The sequence below is a fragment of the Phoca vitulina genome, unplaced genomic scaffold, assembly GCF_004348235.1.
Source record: "Phoca vitulina isolate PV1807 unplaced genomic scaffold, GSC_HSeal_1.0 scaffold4, whole genome shotgun sequence".
Taxonomy (NCBI): Eukaryota; Metazoa; Chordata; class Mammalia; order Carnivora; family Phocidae; genus Phoca; species Phoca vitulina.
The window spans coordinates 29,637,646-29,658,983 of record NW_022589707.1 but is presented as its reverse complement, the minus strand read 5'-3'; the positions used below and the strand labels follow the sequence as shown (position 1 = coordinate 29,658,983).

General features: G+C 37.4%; 1 protein-coding gene across 1 annotated transcript in view; it reads left to right on the top strand.

Annotated features, from left to right (window-relative positions):
* The window catches only part of IFRD1 (interferon related developmental regulator 1), a 21,650-nt gene extending 691 nt beyond the window's left edge, over positions 1-20,959 (top strand). The window contains exons 2-12 of the mRNA XM_032401744.1: positions 3,910-4,014; positions 4,160-4,244; positions 4,934-5,058; positions 6,802-6,959; positions 9,648-9,698; positions 9,781-9,959; positions 10,045-10,153; positions 13,423-13,557; positions 17,509-17,637; positions 18,054-18,149; positions 20,211-20,959. Of these exons, the coding sequence (XP_032257635.1) occupies positions 3,910-4,014; positions 4,160-4,244; positions 4,934-5,058; positions 6,802-6,959; positions 9,648-9,698; positions 9,781-9,959; positions 10,045-10,153; positions 13,423-13,557; positions 17,509-17,637; positions 18,054-18,149; positions 20,211-20,300 (1,262 nt within the window). The 3' untranslated portion in view covers positions 20,301-20,959. The remainder of the gene's footprint in view (positions 1-3,909; positions 4,015-4,159; positions 4,245-4,933; positions 5,059-6,801; positions 6,960-9,647; positions 9,699-9,780; positions 9,960-10,044; positions 10,154-13,422; positions 13,558-17,508; positions 17,638-18,053; positions 18,150-20,210) is intronic.
* Positions 20,960-21,338: the final 379 nt, after the last annotated feature.

Sequence of the window (21,338 nt, the reverse complement as noted above, 5' to 3'; positions counted from 1 at the left end):
GGGGGCGCGAATAGGTTCTAGGGCCTGAGAGTGGATCGGGGTCCGGGGTGACGGATTGCTGAGCGGGAGAGGCACTGTTCTCAGAAGCTGGTGCTTGCTCTTCGGAGCTCTCACCCTGACGGAGGGTGGGGCCGAGATAGGATTTGCGTCTTGCTGTCAGTGGTCGCCTTTGACCCACCAACTCCAACATGGAGTTCTCGGGAATGCCAGAGGTCCGGCGGGTTTGGCCGGGCTCTTGCGTCACGAGGCCTGGCCCATGCGCTGTGGGGCCGGCGTGACGCAGAGGCGCCCGTGTGGCATCCCATTCCGTTGCCTTCTTGGGCATCCCGCGTGTCCACCTGGCTGGGCGGAGGCGTAGGAGACTCGGGGCCACTGTCCCAGCCTAGGCTCTATTCCTACTACTAACTGGCACCTGCAGAAATCCCGCGCCCCCGCTTCCTCTGCGGCCGGACGGTCCAGGCGACCTCCTCCCCGGGGCAGAAACCGCGTTCTCCTTTGTGCTGCATTCTATAGGTTCTGTGCCCTGAGACAGGGATGGGCGAGGTGGTGGGGAACTCAGGTTGCAACTGGCCAAAAGTTGAGATTTTTGTGTGTGTGTTCTCACTGCAAAGTTGAAGCTTTTCCTGGATGGGTAGGTGCTTCGATGAACTCATGATTCTCTACTACTAACTATATAGGGTTAAGAAAAAAGAACTTCAAAGCGGAAAGTCCTATGAGACACCACTAAACTTAAATCGAGTATTAAGTTAAACTGGGTGAAATCATCTCATTTAGTAATTTTTTGGTCGAGATTTTGAAGTTAAACATTGGAATTCTCAGACTTTATCCCATCGAAATGACTACTAGCCATTATGTATTTGTCAACACAATTGCTAATCCGATCCTCGGAATGATACGCTTTTGTTAGTGAATAGTCCGGTTTTCTTGTTAAAGATAATTGGAAACTGGCATTTAAAACGCTTTCCTGTGGGATTTATAGCAGCATGAAAACTTGTGTTCCTGTATTAAACATTTAATAATTGACAATAGGAATGAATTATTATAGTTGCAGGTTTTTTTCCTTTTCTTTATATCGCTCTTTGATTGTATGCCCTCGATATTCATGAAATTCATTCTTGATCAAGATTAAAATACAAAATTAGTTTGTTGTAGCATCTGATTGCTCTGTGTGAATAGGGGATATTTCTATTCTTCTCTGTATTTCAGCTTTTCCTCCTCTGAAGTCAATTTGAATTGTCTGGGAGGTCCTTATTCATTTTATTCTCTAAGTTTTACCTTTTGTTGGTGGAACAAATGATGGTGAAGCAGCAAGCCAAAGTCATTTTAAAAGTTGTAACGATGTTACTAATGGCTTCCTCGAATCACAAACAAATCTTTATTCCCTCAGAGGCTCTCAAGTTTCTTTTCTTCCTGGTGCTGACCGAATAACCTCAGGTGGTACTGGGGGATTGCCTTTCAAATTTTACCTCGAGGCTCTTTCCTCATCTCTCATCAGCCTTATTGCTGTTGCTTTTTTTTTTTTCCCCGGTAGAAAAGGTAAATTTAAACAGTGAATTTTAGCTTATTTAAACAAATGGAAAAGAATTCTTCGATGAGTTTATAAAGCTGTACAGGCTTTGAATATCTTTGGAAATTTACACTAGTACTTGTTATCTGTGCTTACCTCTGGTAAGTGGGGTATGCAGTGGGATTTACTTTTTTAAGACCTTAATTTGGTTCCATGTGAATGTATTATTTTTTAAATGAATAATTTAGAAGAGACAAAGTTGTCACAAATTTGTACTTACAAGCCATTTACTTTATTGGTATTTTTAAATGACATCTAGAAGAGATGGGATTCAAATGAGATCTTAACATGTGCAATCAAAAGATAACCCACTTTCCTATCACTTTGATTTTCCATTTAAATTCTTTCTCTTTTAAGTTAGTGGAAGGTTCTAGAAAGCTGATAAAATTGACAAGTATGCATACTTTTCATTGCACTTGAGAGCTTTTTTTAATGAAAGAACAGAACCTTGTTAGTAAGTAAACCCCCTAAAATATAAGGACTTTATGTGTCTAGAGTGTCACCTAACTAATATTACTTGGGATCGCATGGTGGGTGAATTTGATCTAGATATCAGATATTCATACAGGGTTCTTTTTCTTGATTTGTTGTTTTTGTTTGTTTGTTTGTTTAACTTCTTTTTCCTGTAGTCTTGGAAACTGACTGAAACTTAGAGAAAGCTGAGTAAGAGCTGTATAGGAATACTCTTCTTGGCAGTTTAGAAGTAGACTGAATATGAAAAGTAAAAAATATGAATTGCTTGTGAACATGTATTAATAGAAATCAGATGACTCTCAACTATTCCCATGACTTCAGATCATGAAGACAATGAAGATAGATCCAGAAATAGAATATGATGTTATAGATCTTGGTTTATTTGTTTACTCCTGCCGTAAGCACTCTGATTAATATGTTATGGTATCCTGGCTTCATAGCTTATTCTTTATGCTTTTCCTACCTTGATTGGCGAAGTTATTCCTTTGAGATAGCAAGCAAATTTGAAGGCTGCTTGCCACTTTGTGTTGATTTAAAAATCAGCCAAATTCTATTTTGATTAAAAAAAAAACTATAAAATATCCCCCAAAAACTGAACTTAGCAAGCTTCAACATAGAAGATTAAAAAAAAAAAAACCAAAAACTCTTCTTAAAGTAATAAGTGCCATGAATTTCTTGAACATAGGCACCTGGTGATGTTTGGTGCAATCTTTGATTTTACTGATAAGGGAACTTGGGCTCAAAGGTGAATCAGGTGACTCAAAGTCACTTTTGGGGCAGATTTTGGGAATGACTTTAACTCATTGCTCAATGTAATTCATGACTAGCATACTTTTATTATTAAATCCCTGCAAAGCAAAACATAACTATGGATTTATTTTTTAAGTTAATTTGAGGAAAGATTCTAGTTTTGAAAAAAGATTTTATTTTGGGGCGCTTGGGTGTCTCGGTGGAGCATACGATTCTTGATCTTGGGGTTGTGAGTTAAGCTCCAAGTTGAGTGTGGAGATTACTAAAAAAATAAAATCTTAAAAAAAAAAAGATTTTATTCAGTAACAGCCTGATGTTTTTAAACTGTTGGATGTGTTAACCTTTCTTTTAAAGGTGAATCATCTAACAGGCTTTTATACCATATCAAAAGCCACAATTTCTATTTTACTCCCCCTTTTTAGCAAAGATTTTATTGGTTTGAGAGTGTGCATGTGCATGCGTGCACGTGCAGGGGGCGGGGCAGAAGGAGAGAGAATCTCAAGCAGATTGCACTGAGCCCAGAACTCAGAGCCCAGAGCCTAACATGGGGCTTGATCCCATGACCCTGAGATCATGACCTGAGCTGAAGTCAAGAGTTGTATGCTTAATTGACTGAGCCACCCAGGCACCCCCTTTTTCCCCCCATAATTCAAGTTATCTTTAAAACTACTATCTCTTAATGTCTTAATTCTTCACATATGGTGTGTAACTTAAAAATTAACCCATTTACCATGTTTGTGTTTATTAAGCTCAGTCATTCTTGAAAAATACGCTTTTCTCATTCTTATGGCCTATTATTTCATACTCTTTCTGGATCTATTTTCATTGTCTTCATGATTGGAAGTCATGTTTTGGAAGTACTTTCTTCAACCACAATACCAGTTTTTGATATATTTCTGAAGTTGATGTATGTTGTAAACAGTTGGTGGTGTGAAAAACAGGTGAGTTGACTTATTTTAGAATATTTTAGTATGTTCTTTTGTAGCGTAATCATCCCTTTTAAATAAGGTTGGGTTTTTATTACTGGATTTCTCCTAAATAAATTTAAAAATTCCCAAGTTAAAATTTTGAGCATGTGGCAACATAGTTATCTACTTCCATCCTCTTTTACCTAATAGGTGGCCAGCATCGAAATGTTCAACCTTTTAGTGATGAGGATGCGTCAATTGAAACAATGAGCCATTGCAGTGGTTACAGCGATCCTTCCAGTTTTGCTGAAGATGGTATGAGTTTTAAATTTAAATTTGCAACTTTAGATAAAAGGGTGTTTTAGGTAGAAGAATTCTTATAGCTAAGGTACACTATCACTGTTTCCTATCTGCTTTTTTTCTACTTAAATTACAATGGTTAGTTTATATTATTCCTTAGGACCAGAAGTCCTTGATGAGGAAGGAACTCAAGAAGACTTAGAGTACAAATTGAAGGGATTCATTGATTTGACCCTGGATAAGAGGTAGGAGATACTGGAAACTTTGTTCTTCTGTGTGATTTTGATCAGCCACTTATGTGTATTATATACAGTTCTCTGATTTAACAGTATGTTTTTCTAAAGCCTGATTTGTTTACTTTGGATCTTTTAATGTTTCTTGTTCCTTTGGAGTTTTAACATAGACAGGAACATGCCACTAGAATTTAAATGGACTCAGATTAGTCATTATTCTAGCATAATAGCATATAACTGTATTTGATTACAATTGAAATGGATTTGTTGGATTAAAAGTTAATCTTCAGCTGGAAAGAACAGCTAAACTTTGCTTTAAGCCTCTTGTCCACTTTTTATTGCAGATGTGAAAAATAGCAAAGCTAAATTTTATTTCACAGTAGTTCTAGACCTGACTTACAACAAACAGAAGTAAAAAGCCCCGAAGATGCAAACATGGAGTCTAGACTTTTGTAGTGTCAAAAAAATGTGAGTTTGCTTAAATATGTAATACAGGAGAATATGTCTTCTGTGTAATAAGGTGAATTGTGGATAAAAATTAAATTACTGAAAAATAGTTAGAGCTTGATGACAATTACATAGAAAGAAAGAATCTACAAATCTATAAAGAGAAATTGAGAGGGAAATAGTGTAGTTTTTATAAGTCATTGACCTATGGTACCCTCCAAATTGATCTTCTGATTTTTTTTTTTTTTTAATAGTGCGAAGACAAGACAGGCAGCTCTTGAAAGTATTAAAAATGCACTGGCTTCAAAAATGCTTTATGAATTTATTCTGGAAAGAAGAATGACTTTGACTGACAGCATTGAACGCTGCCTGAAAAAAGGTAATGTCCTTATTTTTGAGTCAGGCATAGAACTAAAAAGGAATTTGCCACCTTCTTTGGAGTAATATTTATTAATGGAAATGAAAGACTGGCTCAGTCTTTTAACTTTACAATTGTCAAGGAATACACCATGCTTATTCAAATTCAAAATGAGACTTGTTAGAAGCTTTGTTTTTGTTTATGTAATAAACAGCTTGAAACTAGGATTGTGGTAGATTGTCATCCTTGTTTATATTGGAAGAGGTGATTGCCATTCTCATGCATAAGAAAGTCTTGAAAGCTTGTGTCAGATTTTAACAAAAGCTATTATTAAAAAAGCCACCCTACTTCATTTTCCTGAAATTTAAAAAAGTATTATAATCACATAGCTCATTTTCCCTTGCAATTACTTAAAACCTCAGTCATACCTGTGGATGACATCATTTTCAGGATATCCCTTGGAATATTTGAATTCTAGAACTTTGTAATAGAGATTCTGGAAGTCATATTATAATCATAGAACTTTTAAGAATGAAGAGAGACCTTGAAGATTAAGTCTAGTATCACCAGACTTCAGTTTTAGGAACCACCAAAGTTAAAAAGATCTGGGGCTGCCAGCTTAATTATTTTGCCAAGGAAGAACATTGTGAGAATAATGATCTTCTATTGTTAGGTCTTTAGTAACAAAATATTTCTAGCACCAGAAATGTGGGAAGCACACATGCTCTTTTAAATTGAATGAGCTTATTACCTTTATGTCCTTGTTTTTCTCATTTTACCTCAGGTGAAAGCTTTGTCATAGAAGGGGTATTTGGAAACCTTTCATCCATTCCATCTCTCTTATTGTACAGGATAAAGGCCTAGGAAACGTGAGATTGGTCTAAGGTTATATAACTTCTTAGTGGTATAATTGATAGCACAGCCAACTGTTTTGAAACTATTTCCTGTAATGGTCGTTGGATTAGATGACCTTTAAAAATTCCATTCCAATCTGCTTATTTTATAGATTTTTAATTTCTTGGGTAATAATTTGGTGTCTGCAGTTTTTGTATGGTTTTAAAGAATCCTTTATTTATTTATTTTTAAAGATTTTATTTGAAAGAGAGAGAGAGCATGCACGTGTAAGCGGGGTGGGGAGGGGCAAGCAGACTCCACTCCGAGCGCGGAGCTGGACACAGGGCTGGATCTCATGACCCCGAGATCATGACTGAGCCGAAATCAAGGGTCAGATGCTTAACCAGCAGAGCCACTCAGGTGCCCCAAGAATCCTTTATTTTTAATCCCTTATTTATTGTAAAAAAAGATTGGGGGAGGGGAAACCTTGAAGGTTTAGTTTACTTCATGGGCTGCATACATCTGAAATGCTTGAGAGACTAATTCAAAGGCTACCTGAGCACTGTTCTATGAGTACATGAAAGATCTGGAAGGTCAGGTCAGCTTGAAACATGTTATTTTGCTGAATTGTTAATAGTGCTCCCTTAAGACAGATGTTAACCTCCATTTCACTGCTGAGGAAATATGTTTTGAGAATAAGAGTTGTAAGTCATTTGGCTAATAAGTGGTGAATCTAGGATTTGAGTCAGGTCGGTTTCCAGAGTTTGAGCTCACTAGGTTTGCAGCTCATGTCATAGCTTAGAATGTATTATGGGGTTTTGTAAACGGTAGATAATATTTTGGAATTGTACAAATTTGGGAAATTGCTGTCTTAATAAATTAGTCCTCTCAAAATAATTTTTCATGGTTTTACCTTTGCTTTTTTCATAGGTAAGAGTGATGAGCAGCGTGCGGCTGCAGCATTAGCATCGGTTCTTTGTATTCAGTTGGGCCCTGGAATTGAAAGTGAAGAGGTTTTAAAAACTCTTGGACCAATCCTAAAGAAAATAATTTGTGATGGAACAGCTAGTATCCAGGCTAGGCAAACTGTAAGTATATGATTTTTTAATTTATAAATCTGTCTAGGCATGATATCCAGATACTCTGATGAATGATCTAGGAAGGTTACATTTTTAAAATAGTAGATTTTTAACGTTTTATTTGCATTTGTCTTTTAGTTTGAGTGAGCAGACTTAATAGGACAATTGTTTTCTTAAATTTTCTGAGATACCATAGAACATCCCAGCTAGAGCAAATCTCTTCATCTTTATACTATCTTGAGTTATTTAGGATGATTGAATAATTTTGGTTGGAACTTAAATGATCTAGACAGTGTTTATTGGGTGGTTATTTTTTATTCAAAGAAACGTAATAGGTATTTTTAAAAAACTTTGGCTGCTGTGGCCTACAAGTCCTTATGAAAAAACTGAATGCTTTATTTCCATGGGTGGATTTGAGTAGATGTGGGAATCTGTAACTTGTGAGATACTCATCTGGTCATGTCATGAGTTTTGAAAAACCTTTCATTCTCTAATTGTTTGATATTTATCACTCATCACAGTTGACTTTAGATTGTGGGGTGTTTTTTTTTTTGGTTTTTTTTTTTGGTGTGCTTAAGTGATTATCACAAACATCTTTCTGGGTTTGGAAAGTGGATTTGAATCTTAATGGATCTTAAGAATCTTATTGGATCTTAAGAATTTAATCTTAGTAGATTTGAATCTTACGCTGTTTTCTTAACAAGAAACCAGTTCAAGTTTGAAACTTTTTAATACTTTTAATACTGACTTTTCACATTAGCTTTCTCTTTAGTATTACTTAAAGTAGATGACATTGATCTTTGTATCAGATAAACCCTGAAATCTTAGTGGTTTAATAAAAGTTTATTTCGTGCTCATATCACTGTGTAAGTTGGCAGAGTCCCTGGGTGTCCATCCTGCAGCTCTGTCCTACCTTTAGGTCCTCCATATGGCAGCTATGGTGGCTAGATGCGGAAAGAAAGAAGACAGATGCTTAGTCCAGAACACATCACTTTAGTGACCGGTTCCTTGGTTTACCAACTATATGGAGGCTGGAATAGTTAAGCTGTTTCCCCAGAGGCCTTTGGGAATTTTGGTGACTTCATAGGAATCTCTTGCCCTCCAGCAGTTCGTAATCCCAAAATAGCTAATTAAGCTTTTGCTGTTTACATTTTTATCCCCTTCTTTTGGGTTTTCATGCAACTTTTAAATCATGCAGGACTATAGAGGTATTTTTGAAATGTTTGACAGAAAACACTGTTGGGTGGATACTGGTAGTGAACCCTTAATTTTCGTTGCGTGTGGGTGTGTTGTCATTTTTTTTTTTTAATACATTTGATGCTCGCTGTGAATTAAAAAAAAGTACTTGACAGTCTCATATTAGCAGAAGGAATGTAGGCAGTTCTAATTGTGAAGCTACCTTTTTTGTCTTAGAAGCCTCAAAAGGAGAGCTGTGGCTTTGCCTCTGCTGCTTGTTTAGGACGAGCAATTATAGATCAAAGTTTCCTTTATCGAGAATAATGCCTAGACTACTTTTTAATTTTAGCAGTGTCCAGTTTTTACCAGGATGAAATAATGAAAATAAAATAGTGACACTGAACAGATGAATGCCACAAATGTCCTCAGGATACCGGGAAGTTGGGCGTGTGAATGGTGACTTAAAGACTTCACGCTTTAGTGGCACTTGGAACAAGATGAGAGGATTTTAGTGAAAACATGGAGAAAAGGGAAATGGAGAGGATAAAAAAAATCTCACAAATTAGAAATTGTTTTCATAGGATTTATTTGTTTAGAGCAGTGTTCTGAAAACTAATGGCTCCCGTTTATGTTGCAAGCAGATTGTATATAAATTTTGTATTCTGAGCTCTGTTTTCTTAGGTAACTTATACCGTGGTAATCCTGTAGTGTCATCACTTGTTTCAAAGCCTCTTTTTTCCCCTAACAAAAGGCAGTTATAGGATTCCTGACCAGTTTTCAGCATATGTGGAAAAAAGTGAAATCCGAATTAATGAGACCCTTCTTTAGGTGGCAAGTTTGAGGACAGTTATTTAAATTTTAGATTTCTGCTCCTGGTGTGCTTATTTCTTGGCAACTGATTTCTTTTAGAAGTTTTCATAGTAGAGTCTTCCGTGAAAAGAGATGAATATAAATGGTTTTAAATGCTTAAAAGCCTAAAACAAACTTAATGTGTTTTAAAGGTTTTTAATAGAGTAGGCTTCTTTATCTCCAATGTGCAGACTTCATCTCTGTCTTTGAGTTGGAGTTGGAAGTTTAAAAAGGATCTGTTGGATTAAAAAAGGAAGATCTGGGAGAAGTTGAGTAACTTTCCTAAAGTTGTATTGTCAGTTTGGTAGCAGAGATTGGGCTGAAACCCACTTCCCTTAATTCTTGATCCTATATTCTTTCTCTCTTTGTATTCTTTTTTTTTAAGATTTTTATTTATTTGAGAGCGAGAGAGAGAGCATGAGAGAGAGCATGAGTGGGGAGGGGGGCTGTGCAGGTGGAGAGGCAGAAGCAGACTCCGTATCCCAGGACCCTGGCAGGCACTTAACCCATTGAGCCACCCAGGCACCCCTCTCTCTTTTTATTCTATGCTTGGGACCAATGTAGTCATGTAGTTGAGAAAAATTTCACATTGAATTATAAAAGCAGGAAGATATGGAAATAATAAGAAAATTATAAACATTAATGTCTGTACTTTTTTTCTTTTTTTTTTAGTGTGCAACTTGCTTTGGTGTTTGCTGTTTTATTGCTACAGATGACATTACTGTAAGTAGAAAACCCTTGACTCCACTTATTTGCACATTTCAAATTTAAGGTGGTTACCTTATTTCATGTTCTTATGCATTAGGAGCTGTATTCAACTCTGGAATGTTTGGAAAGTATCTTCACCAAGTCCTATCTCAAAGAGAAAGACACTAATGTTATATGCAGCACCCCTAATACAGTGCTTCATATCAGCTCTCTTCTTGCATGGACGTTATTATTGACCATATGCCCAATCAATGAAGTGAAGAAAAAGCTTGAGATGTATGTACTCTTAGCTTCATATTTTATAAAAACAACATTTATTGACATAATTGATTGTGTTCACACAGTAATGACTGTTTTTTAGGCATTTCCATAAACTTCCAAGCCTCCTCTCTTCTGATGATGTCAACATGAGAATAGCTGCTGGTGAATCTTTGGCACTTATGTTTGAATTGGCCAGAGGGATGGAGAGTGTAAGTATCTGATGAATAGAGGAAAAAGATTGTGTCGCAAGGACCATTATTCTGCCATTCTCTTCATAATTAAGAATTGGATGATAACTTTGGAGTATGGCCAGCTTGAGAATAAAGTGACTGATTGCCCTGCTTCTTGGCAGTGGTGATACAAAAATTTTAAGAGCGTAAACGGGTAGGGGTTGATAGAGCAACATTTGAGTGTAGTTTATTACACTTAACTCTTGCTGTCTGTAGAACTCAAGTTTAGGGACGCTATTACTCATGGAGAGAGTTGTCTACTACAGTCTGTGTGGATCTGCTTGGATTTCTCAGACACAGGGCACATTAAGGTGATTCAGGCATGGATGCTTTATAATAAATGTCAGACAAATGGATGAAATACTGAGTCGAGATAGGTTTGAGATCAGATGAGTTTAGTCACTGTTGTTTAACTTCTCTAAGCCAAAGCTGAAAGCAAACATGGCCCTTTAGACTGGATTATGTGCTTTGCAGTTCCCCACCCACTGTCTGTCCATGGATGTTTATTACCTCAATTTGGCTCTCAAAGGTATTTGAGTTTGTGATAGGTGACCAACTTTACCAGTTTACCTGGTTCTGTTGCAGGGTTAGCACTGAAAATTCTGTCTTCCAGGAAACCTTTCATCTCAGGCTAACTGGGACATTTGGTCACCCTGGTTTGTATCCTCTGTTGTGAACCTTGGCTTACTTATTAGCTGCTTTTTAATGTAAGAACAAAGACTATATTTCTGGAATGAAACCTTTTCTGGAATTAAATATGTTATTTAACAGTGAATAATTCCATTCTAGTCCTGTGTTTAAAAATATCTGGGAAGTGTTTTTTTTAGGCTTCCCCCAGCCTCTCCCCTTTTCTTTGAAGGATAGCAGGGTAGGAATGGAAAGAAGTTATTAATGCTTTCAGTAGTGAATGAATCTACTTACATGAGAAATTGACTCAAGTTTAGCAATCAATTTAATTTTATTGAGCTAGTTAATGGCTCCTTAACCTCAAGGCACAGAAGCCAGATGTCCCTGTTTTTTAATCTTCTGTTCTTCGGTGGGCGAGAAAAGAGGGTAATTTCTTTTCTTTTTCCTCTGAAGTGTATCTTAAAAGTAAAGTAATAATACAGTTTATTTTTATTTATTTATTTATTTTTAAAGATTTTATTTATTTATTTGAGACAGAGAGAATGAGAGAGAGAGAGCACATGAGAGGGGGGAGGGTCAGAGGGAGAAGCAGGCTCCTTGCTGAGCAGGGAGCCCGATGCGGGACTCGATCCAGGGACTCCAGGATCATGACCTGAGCCGAAGGCAGTCGCTTAACCAACTGAGCCACCCAGGCGCCCAGTAATAATACAGTTTAAATTATACATGTTGAATTTTTTAAAAAATTTGTAAATATACATTTATTGTTGCTCACATAGCTTATGTTCTCTGTGTTTAATAAATCATATGAGATAGCTAGGAGAACTCAGATCAGATTAAACATGTTTGGATAAGTCCTTGTTTAAGGACAAAAATGACCTGGGTTACAAAACAGAGCCTAGTGTTTTGTTTGCTATTTTTGTTAAGTAAGCTTTTTGAAAGGGGCGAGTGTGTGGTTGCGGTGGGGGTAGTTACAGCGTGTTCAAAAAATTAATTAAACCGTGTGTTGATGAATACATAGGCTGATTTAATTAGGGTTTTGGTAGCAAATTCATTGCATTGAAATATACAGAGCTTTTTGCTAAGATGATTATAAGCTGACATGAAGAATTAGGAATTACTTGTGAGAGCTCTCTGTTTGCTCTATAACCAAACAGGTAAGAGTGCACTCTGTGCCATACTCCCAGGTTCATATCTCTTTTCCACCCTTACTAGTTGGATGATGTTGGGCAACTTCTCTATGCCTCAGTATCAGTATCTTTAAAATGGAGAATAAAATAGTAATTACCTTATAGGGTTGTTGAGAACATAGATAGATACAGTGTAAGTGGTGGTTATTACCATAACTGTTCATTAAAGTGAGGATTAACTCCCCCTTCTGGCAGTGATCTTTTAGTAGTAGCCTTTTAGGGGCTCTCTAGCATAACCTATAGTAAGACAAAGACTATTTACTGGGCAGAGTTAAAGATCTTGGGAGCCACATAATGTGCCGACTCAGGAAAATATACTGAAATATAGTATAGACAGACCTTCCCCAGTTCTTCCTTTCTTATCCCCCACCTAACCTGACGTGGGAAGTGCTGCAAGAAAGAGACAGACAGACACACACACACACCCCCTTGTGTGATAATGATTATGCTGTTTTCTTTATATTATTGATAGGAGTTAAAGTGTTTATTTGTACCTCCAAGAGCCCATTTGTCCCTGGGCATATAGTTTTACTGTAGAGTTATCCTGAACTCCAGTAAATTGGCTTTTGGAAGCTAGTTATGGACTGTTTTTTATGTTTTACATTTTCTTTCTTTTTAATGCCCAAACATGTTAGGGAGACATTTCCCTACAATATTTAATATTTATTTTTCCAAGTTAGTACTATATCGAACTCAGTGATTCAGACTGTAAACTAGATTGAGTTTTACTGATTGCAGAGGTCAATTACAGCAGGATTTCTTAACCTCTGCACTGTTGATATATTACTGGGCTGGATAATTTTCTGTTGGAGGGGGGTCAAATCAAAGTAATAGCAAATAGTAATACATTTCGTGGCTTCTCTTCAAAAGGGATTAAAATATCTTCTTAGCTTGAGTAATTAATGACTCAAGCTGATTTAAATGCTTTATTGCTTATTTGAAATATGGCCAGTATATTAGAAATTAGGTGCTTTAGGCATTACTGATAGCTTGTACTTTTGGAATAAGAATATTTGGAATTCTGGGGTTGTGTGCTTTGGGGACTGAAGAGCCAAAGAATAGAAGCTGTGTTGGTATTTGTGGTATCTCAGTTTCACTGAACTTCTTTGAAATCCCAGGAATGTCTTGAAACAGTAGAAGCACAATAAGTATTTGTTGAATGTATCTGGATGTACTTGGAAGGGGAATGTTAACTGTTTAGTGGTAGTATATCATCTTGTAGTCAGCATTTCTGGATTAAAACTTTTGCATGATGTTAAAAATGCATTAATGTGTGCCTGTGCGCCAAGATCTTTAAAGAGTTCAGAGATTTGTGGTGCTGTTTTTACCCCTGCTGGGTATTTTCCAGAGTGGAGTGTTCTTTGTTAGCACTAGGAAAGATTGAGGGTGGGGGAACCCAATAACGAACTAAACAAAATTGTTTTTCCTGACCAGGACTTTTTTTATGAAGACATGGAATCTTTGACGCAGATGCTTAGGGCCTTGGCTACAGATGGAAACAAGCACCGTGCCAAAGTGGACAAGAGAAAGCAGCGATCGGTGTTCAGAGACATCCTGAGGGCAGTGGAGGTAGGTCTCTTAATGCTATAATGGCTACTCCTTTGTTTTTTTAAAGTAGATTGCATGCGCCCACCGTGGTGCTTGCACTCATGACCCCAAGATCAAGGGTCGTCTGCTCCACTGACTGAGCCAGCCAGGCACCTGCTGCTCATTTTGAAATGAGATTGTTTTAGGCTACACTGGACGATTGGGTCTTTTTTTTTTTTTTTTTATTGAACTTCACTTTTGATCAAAACAGTTTCCTCCTTTTAAGCCTGGTTTTTAACAATATACATAAAGACGACTTTTTTTTTTTTAAACAAAGGAAAATTTAATTCTGATGCATAAAGGTACTTTTTTTTAGGTTAAAAAATACAATTTCATAGTTACAGAAGTGTATTTCACTTTGTTGTACTTGCCATCATTTAAGCAGTGGTGCTTAGCACATAGGTATTTAGTACAGTGTTTTTTCTCAGTGGAGATTATTGCCTACCCCTCAGTACTTTAAACAAAGACCTTTGTATTCTCTCTGGGAAGCCTACGTGCTAAAAACTGAAATAACAAAACCCAGCCTTTAAATAAGGGTTTAAAATCATCTGATGCCTGAGTACGTTCTACAGTCTTCTAACCTGTTTCAATCTACCTGGCAAATAAATCGATTTAGAAACTTTCAGGGATTTGAATAGAATGCACGGTTAAAAGGAACTGCAGGATATGGGCAGTTTTACTGTGGAGAATACCTAAGTCTTTTTTTTTTTTGCCAGGTAAGAAGTATTTCTTGAATATAAAGAATAAATATCTCAGGTTCTTGCTATCTGATAGGGCAGTTCATTTAGGAATAAGTATGTCACCAGAGTCATCAACCTGACATGTATATGAAAATTTAGAGTGGAAATTAAAAAAAATAAAGATGCTAAGACCCCATTCAGGTCCAGTTTTGAAATGTTCTCATACACAGCCTGCTTAAGAACTACTTTCTTCATTTTAATCTAAGTAAAACCTAGGGTATAAGTATTGAGATCTTCTAGGATCTGAACATTTTGGTTAATGCTAACTCTAATTGCATTATAGTAATATTTTATATTTACTCTGGTTTTTATAATCTAAAACACAAAATAAAATCCCCAAACTTGAGCAGACATCTCTGTTAAAAATTGATCCTTTTGATCTTAAAATTTTAGTTTGGTGGTATCCCCAGATTAAGCCATTTTCTTGAATAACTACAAACTGCTCTGGGGTGCCTGGGTGGCTCAGATGGTTAAGCGTCTGCCTTCGGCTCAGGTCATGATCCCAGGGTGCTGGGATCGAGTCCCGCATGGGGCTCCCTGCTCAGCAGGGAGTCTGCTTCTCCCTCTGCCCCTCTCCCTGCTCGTGCTCGCTCGCTCTCTCAAATAAATAAGTAAAATCTTTACAAACTACTCCTCTATTTGGATAATGTTGCCTCCAAAGATAAGATAACGGCATGTTGTGGGTTTTCTGGTTTAGACCTAACATCACATTTTCTGTCTGGATGCATTCTCTCTGGATAATAGATTTTAAGAGTCAAAAGGATCTGAGCAGACCCTGTTGACAAACCCATCAGTGTAAGCCAGCCACAGCACACAGTATTGATTCTCCTGAGAAAGACACAAGCCAAATCTCAGTGTACACCAGCTTTAACAGGTCTCTTGTGTGCCCATCGCTCTTGCCCAGCACTACAAAAAGTAAAAGCCCTTTCTTTGCCTCACAGTTCTGACCTGTGGTGTTCTCCCTCCCAGGCCTTAAACACCCTCTCCTCTCCGTCTCAGGATTTCTGTTCCTCCCCTGCCCTTTGACTGGCTTTCCTGTGCTCCAGCTCTGCTTCAATGTACCTGCCAGAGAAAGGGCTGGCCCTACAGCCTCGCTAGGTGTTTCTGTTTCTTTGCTTTGACTGGAACCCAGTTTTCTCTGAAGGATGCTGCTTCCTTGATGGATGGAGGTTATTAAACTGCTACAGAGGAGAATTCTCCATTTTAGATGTAGTTGTTGCTGCCTGTCATTTCTTTTCACTAAGGAATCATTCTTTAAGATCATGTATTTCTTAAATCAGCAAGCATTTAATATATTGGGTGCCTTGACATACAGTTTTCTTATTTCAGTTCCTTTATAACACTTAAGCAACAGAATTATCTTTTTAAGGAAAAACAGAGACTAAAGGCATAGTTAAAGAGCAGTAAGTAGCAAAGCTGGAATGTGAACCCACTGTACTGTGCTGTCTTTCACCAGGGCCAAGTGCGGCAGACGGGCAAGTGAGAGAGTCAGAGTGTCCATTGGATTTTTCGGTTAGGTCATTGGTGGATGACCTTTACAGGTGCCGCTTCAGTAGAGGGATGGCAGAAACGCTTGACTGGGTTGGATTGAAAAGTGGTTGGGAAGTGAAGAAGTGGAGATGGTGTGTCTTAACTGTTCTTTTTTAAAACGTGTCTATAATTGGAAGGGGAAGAGAGTTGACCACTGGACTGGGGGAGGGTGTGTTATTGTGTCTTGTTTAAGATGCTGGGTGGGGTTTATGGGAGAAGGAACCTGTGGAGAAGGGAGCATTTGAAAATATAAATGAAAGATTGAGAATATGATGTAAACGGTATGATTTGCCTTGAACTGGAGAGATTTAGGAGAGGAGTTGGTGAGGATGCAGTTGAGTTTAGAGGGAGTTCCTTCCTGGTGTCTCAGTGTTTTCTGAAATAAGGAAGGCTGAAATAATAGAACCTTGGTGGGTTTTTTTGAGCTATTGTAACAGACCAGGCACTCTGTGTGCTTCACAGACAGACTTTGTCTTACACTTCTAATAACTGTGGTAGAGGGATGGAAAGCCCCACTTGACGAGCAGGGGAACAGACCCAAAGGGGTTAAATTACTTGCTAAAATGACAAGCCAGTGAGTGACGCACTTGGGTAAGTCTAGAGTTCACGTTATTTTCTTCCATGTTAGATGCTGTGTCTGCTGAGAAAGAAGGGGGCTGGTAGTGGGGAAGACGATTGGAGTGATCAGGTTCCGTCTCCTTTCTCCTGTCCCTGGTGATCTCTTCCTGTTCTCTTCCTGTTACTCTTTCATAGTCATGATTCATCAAACAATGGAGTGGCCAGTTTTTTTCATCCCAAGTTCTGCCCCTATTCTGGGTGACTCCTCTGTGCATTTGGAAAACCCTATCCTGTATTTGTTCCAGTGATCTTTACTTCCATTTATTTCCATTCACTTGATTCTCTCTCAGGGTTATACTTTAGAAATTGTCTTCTGGCAAAATTGTTCCATCTCTGAAGTCTTAAAGTCAGGTATTCCCTCTCATTTTTTTTTTTAAGATTTTATTTATTAGAGCATGAGTGGGGGGAGAGGCAGAGCGAGAGGGAGAAGCAGGCTCCCCGCTAAGCAGGGAGCCATGTGGGGCTCGATCCCATGACCCCAGGATCATGACCTGAGCTGAAGACAGACGCTTAACCGACTGAGCCACCCAGTCGCACCCACTCTCATTTTCTTAGTAAGCCCGCTCTTAGACCCTTGGAGCCCTCCAGTTGCTGGTCCTCTACTTTTTGGTTGGTCTGTTGACCCCATTTATGTTCCCTCGACCCTGCTTCCCCTTAGCTCCACCACTGGCATCTTATCATTGACACCTCTTCCTCCTCCCTCCCCACCTCACCCCCCACTTGTAGACCGGTACAGAAAACTGTTTTTTTTCTTCAGGTTTCTTGAGTGCTATTGAAATTTAAAGACATTCACAACAATGTGGTTTGGCCAGTAATATTTATCCGAACTCAGTTGTGCCAAGTCTGTGACAACTAGACAAGCTCTACTCCCTTATTAGGATAGTACTTTCTAGTCTATTCACATCTCAGGGATGGAAATACCAGTTTAAACCATACTGTTTTCTTACCTCAGCACGTAAATGTGTCTGTTTAGAAATTGTATTTTTGTAGGATCTCTTTAAGTCATCTTAATTCCTCTTAAAATTTTGGTTCTTCTGTTGTCTAGGAACGGGATTTTCCAACAGAAACTGTTAAATTTGGCCCTGAACGAATGTATATTGATTCCTGGGTCAAAAAACATACCTATGACACCTTTAAGGAAGTTCTTGGATCAGGGATGCAGTATCATTTGCAGGTGAGTGAGTGACCTCTTTTCTGTGTGTTTGCTTTTAAATTAGGGAGCAGTTTTGAATGTAGTTCACTGAATGGGCAGAATGCTTTCAGCATAATACAAAACTACATTTTATTTATTTATTTATTTTACATTTATTTTTTAAAGTAGAATTGAGTAAGTATGAAACTGTTCTTTTTGTATTGTATAAATCCGGTGGAGCATCTATAAATTCGGTAGAACGCTGTGGCTTTCCTCATAACTTTACTGGATTCAAGGCATTAGAAACAATTTAGTCTTACAAAGAGAAACAGAAAATAAGTGACCTAAGTTCTTATTTATAAGCTCCACATAACTTCTATTAATCAGATTTCACTTTATGTAGTAAAAAAGAGCTGATATTTAATAATGAGCCTTATTACCTTTCTATTTTACCGAAGTCAAATGAATTCCTTCGTAATGTATTTGAACTTGGACCCCCGGTGATGCTTGATGCTGCAACACTGAAAACGATGAAGATTTCTCGTTTTGAAAGGGTAGGTTTTGTTTTTGTTCTCATCAGAACTAAGTGCGCTGAGGAAAAGCGGAGCTGACGCTTTGATTCTACCAGGCGATGGGCATTTAGTGGAGTCTGGGGGCCTTTGGTGCCTCGTGCTGTTTCAGACACAACAGCTGTATTAAAATTGTGGAAACTTCACTGCATTTAGAGTACAGAGGGTTTGTAATGCATAAATTTTATCCACAATCCTATTAACATAGAAAGTATTTTCCTTTTTTGTTTTCTTTCATTCTGTTAACTCCTTTATTAAAGAATAAATATTTACTACATAGTGCTTCTTTTGTATCAGATAACTAAACCTACTTAGTAAGTACCAGATTCATTTTGCAAGTTGAGGAAACATGTGCTTAGAGAGTTTGTGATGTTACTTACAATGTCACTTAGCCTTTCAAAAATCCTTAATTATATTTTTATGTTTTTACTGAGGTGAAATTCACGTAACATAAGCTATTTTAGTGCACAATTCAGGGCATTTAGTACACTCACAATGTTGTACAACTGTCTGTCTAGTTTCAAAATGTTTTCATCGCCTCAAAAGGAAACTTATACCTTTAAGCATCCACTTCCCATTCTCCCCTCTCCCCTCTCCCCTCCCCGCCACCTGCTGGCAACCACTTGTGTCCTTTCCGTCTCTGCATTTACCTTTTCTGGATATTTCATATAAATAGGCTCTAATAACGTGTGACCTATTGTGTGGCTTTTTTCATTCAGCATTATGTTGCCTAAGGTCATCCATGTTCTAGCACGTACCAGTACTTCAGTCCTTTTTGTGGCTGAATAATACTCCGTTGTGTGGATGGATACACCACATGATTATGCAGTCATCCATTGATGGACATTTAGCTTGTTTCCACTTTTTGGCCATTGTGAATCGTGCTGCTGTGAACATTTGTGTACAAGTTTTTGTTAGAGCACCTGTTCTCAATTCTTTTAGGTATATACCTAGGAACGGAGTTGCTGGGTCATATGGTAGTTATATGTTTAATTTAAGGAACTGCCAAACTATTTTCTATAGGGACTGAACCATTTTGCGTTCCCACTAGCAGTGTATGAGAGTTTCAATTTCTGTATCCTTATCAACACTTGTTATTCTGGCTTTTTTGTTTTTGTTTTGTTTTAAATTATAGCCATACTAGTGGGAGTGATGTGCTTAATCATATATGTATTTTTTTTTTTTTAAAGCTTTTATTTGGGAGAGTGCGTGTAAGTGTGTGATTTGGGGGAGGGGCAGAGGCAGAAAATCTCAAGCAGATTCCATGCTGAGCGCAGAACCCAATGTGGGGCTTGATCTCACGACCCTGAGATCATGACCTGAGCCAAAACCAAGAGTCGGAGCTTAAGTGACTGTGCCACCCAGGTGCCCCTGAAGTGCTTAATTATATTTTTATAGACTCTTTATAGTTAATCATTTTTATGGTCATATAATTGTTTGTTGGATTAATATTAATATCTTTACAATATTTCTCTTTTGAATTTTTTTCTCTGAAGAAATCTTTACATGGGAATATAGGGCCAGATTATGACTTTTTTGATATGTACTGCCAAATTACCTTCTAAAGTTATTCTGTCATTTTTAATTATTTCTAGTAATGAATGAAGGCATGTAGCTCTTACGTACTTGACAGCATTGAGTTTTATGATTTAAAACATTCATTAGTTTAACTGGCATTAAGATGGAACCTTATTTTTTTCCTTGCTATTTTAATTAACTGGATATTTTGAGTATTTTCACTTTAATTCATGATGTGTTTTTTCTTTGAACAGATTAAATGTTGATGCATTTTTTAAAACTTTTTGTTGGCATTTTCTTGGTATTTTACATATTTAATTAATATTTTTTTTCTTAATACAGAGTATCTATCATCTATTATGTGTTAATTTTCCCTCTGGTTCTTTGTGTGTGTTTTATAAACATTTAAAATATTGATAAGGTTGAGTTAGCTCATTTCTTTCCTTTGTGATTTTTATTCATCCTTGTCTTTATCAGAGTATCCTAAGCTTTAGTGATCCGCATGTGTTTTCGTTTCCTTCATTTCAGCACCTGTATAACTCCGCAGCCTTCAAAGCTCGAACAAAAGCTCGAAGCAAATGTCGAGATAAGAGAGCAGATGTTGGAGAATTCTTCTAGATTTTCAGCACTTGGAAGACCACTTTCTAATTTTTTTTTTTTTTTGTAATTTCTAATGTATTTAAATTAGAGACAGTTTTTCTCTAGGGTCAGCTTAGATAGCTTTTGTAGCAGGGGTTATATTATAATTTAATGTGTACAGTATTGCAAATGGTGAGTTCTGATTATTGAATATTCTCTGTAAATCATTAAACAGAAATAAAGTGTAATGTTTGGTCATTTTCTATTTATGAAGAGAGCAAAAATACGGTATTTCACTTGATTTCATAATGAGGAAAACTATTACCCAAGGTTAAATTTCTTATACTGTGGTTGTCCAAAAATATTGATTATAATGATGTAAATATACAAGGTATTTAACTTTAAGATGTTAGATAGGTGAGTTCTGGATACAGTTTTGGGAGCTAGTTCTTCTGGAAAAGCTGCTGTATTTTAACTTTTAAATGGAACCTAATTTAATTTTGTCACTGGGATCAACATAGAGAATTATACCATGAGACCTTAACAGCTGCACTTAAAGGTCATTCAGTCCAGCTTTTGGGAGTTCATGAAGAATTAGCATATGCCAGAAAGGCTGCTAACGTTGACCTCTGAAGGTACTAACACATTTTATCTGCTATATTCTTGTATTTTGAAATAAAGATCTTTTCACATAAAAAGTGCTTCTTTTCTAGTAGAAGAAACATTTATGGGTCTGAAGTAGAGTTCAAAATGACCAACCTAGGTAGGGAGTGAGACTAAACTTACTTTGTATATTTGGACACATGAGAATAAATGAAAAAAATGTAGCAATGTCATTTGGAATATTACTGTAGAATAATATTGTAGCATATCATTGGGATTCTAGTTACTGATTTCTTTGGTATTGGTACGGAAAACAGTAATAAGAGGCACGAGGGGTGGGGAAGCATGTACACTGTAGAGAAGAACCAAAATCATTGAAGGTACTTCACAAACTAGCGTTCTTCCTCTCCTGCATTTTCCACATCTCTGGGAGGTCTGATGGGGTCCCTCCTTGCACACGGGCTGGCCTGAGGG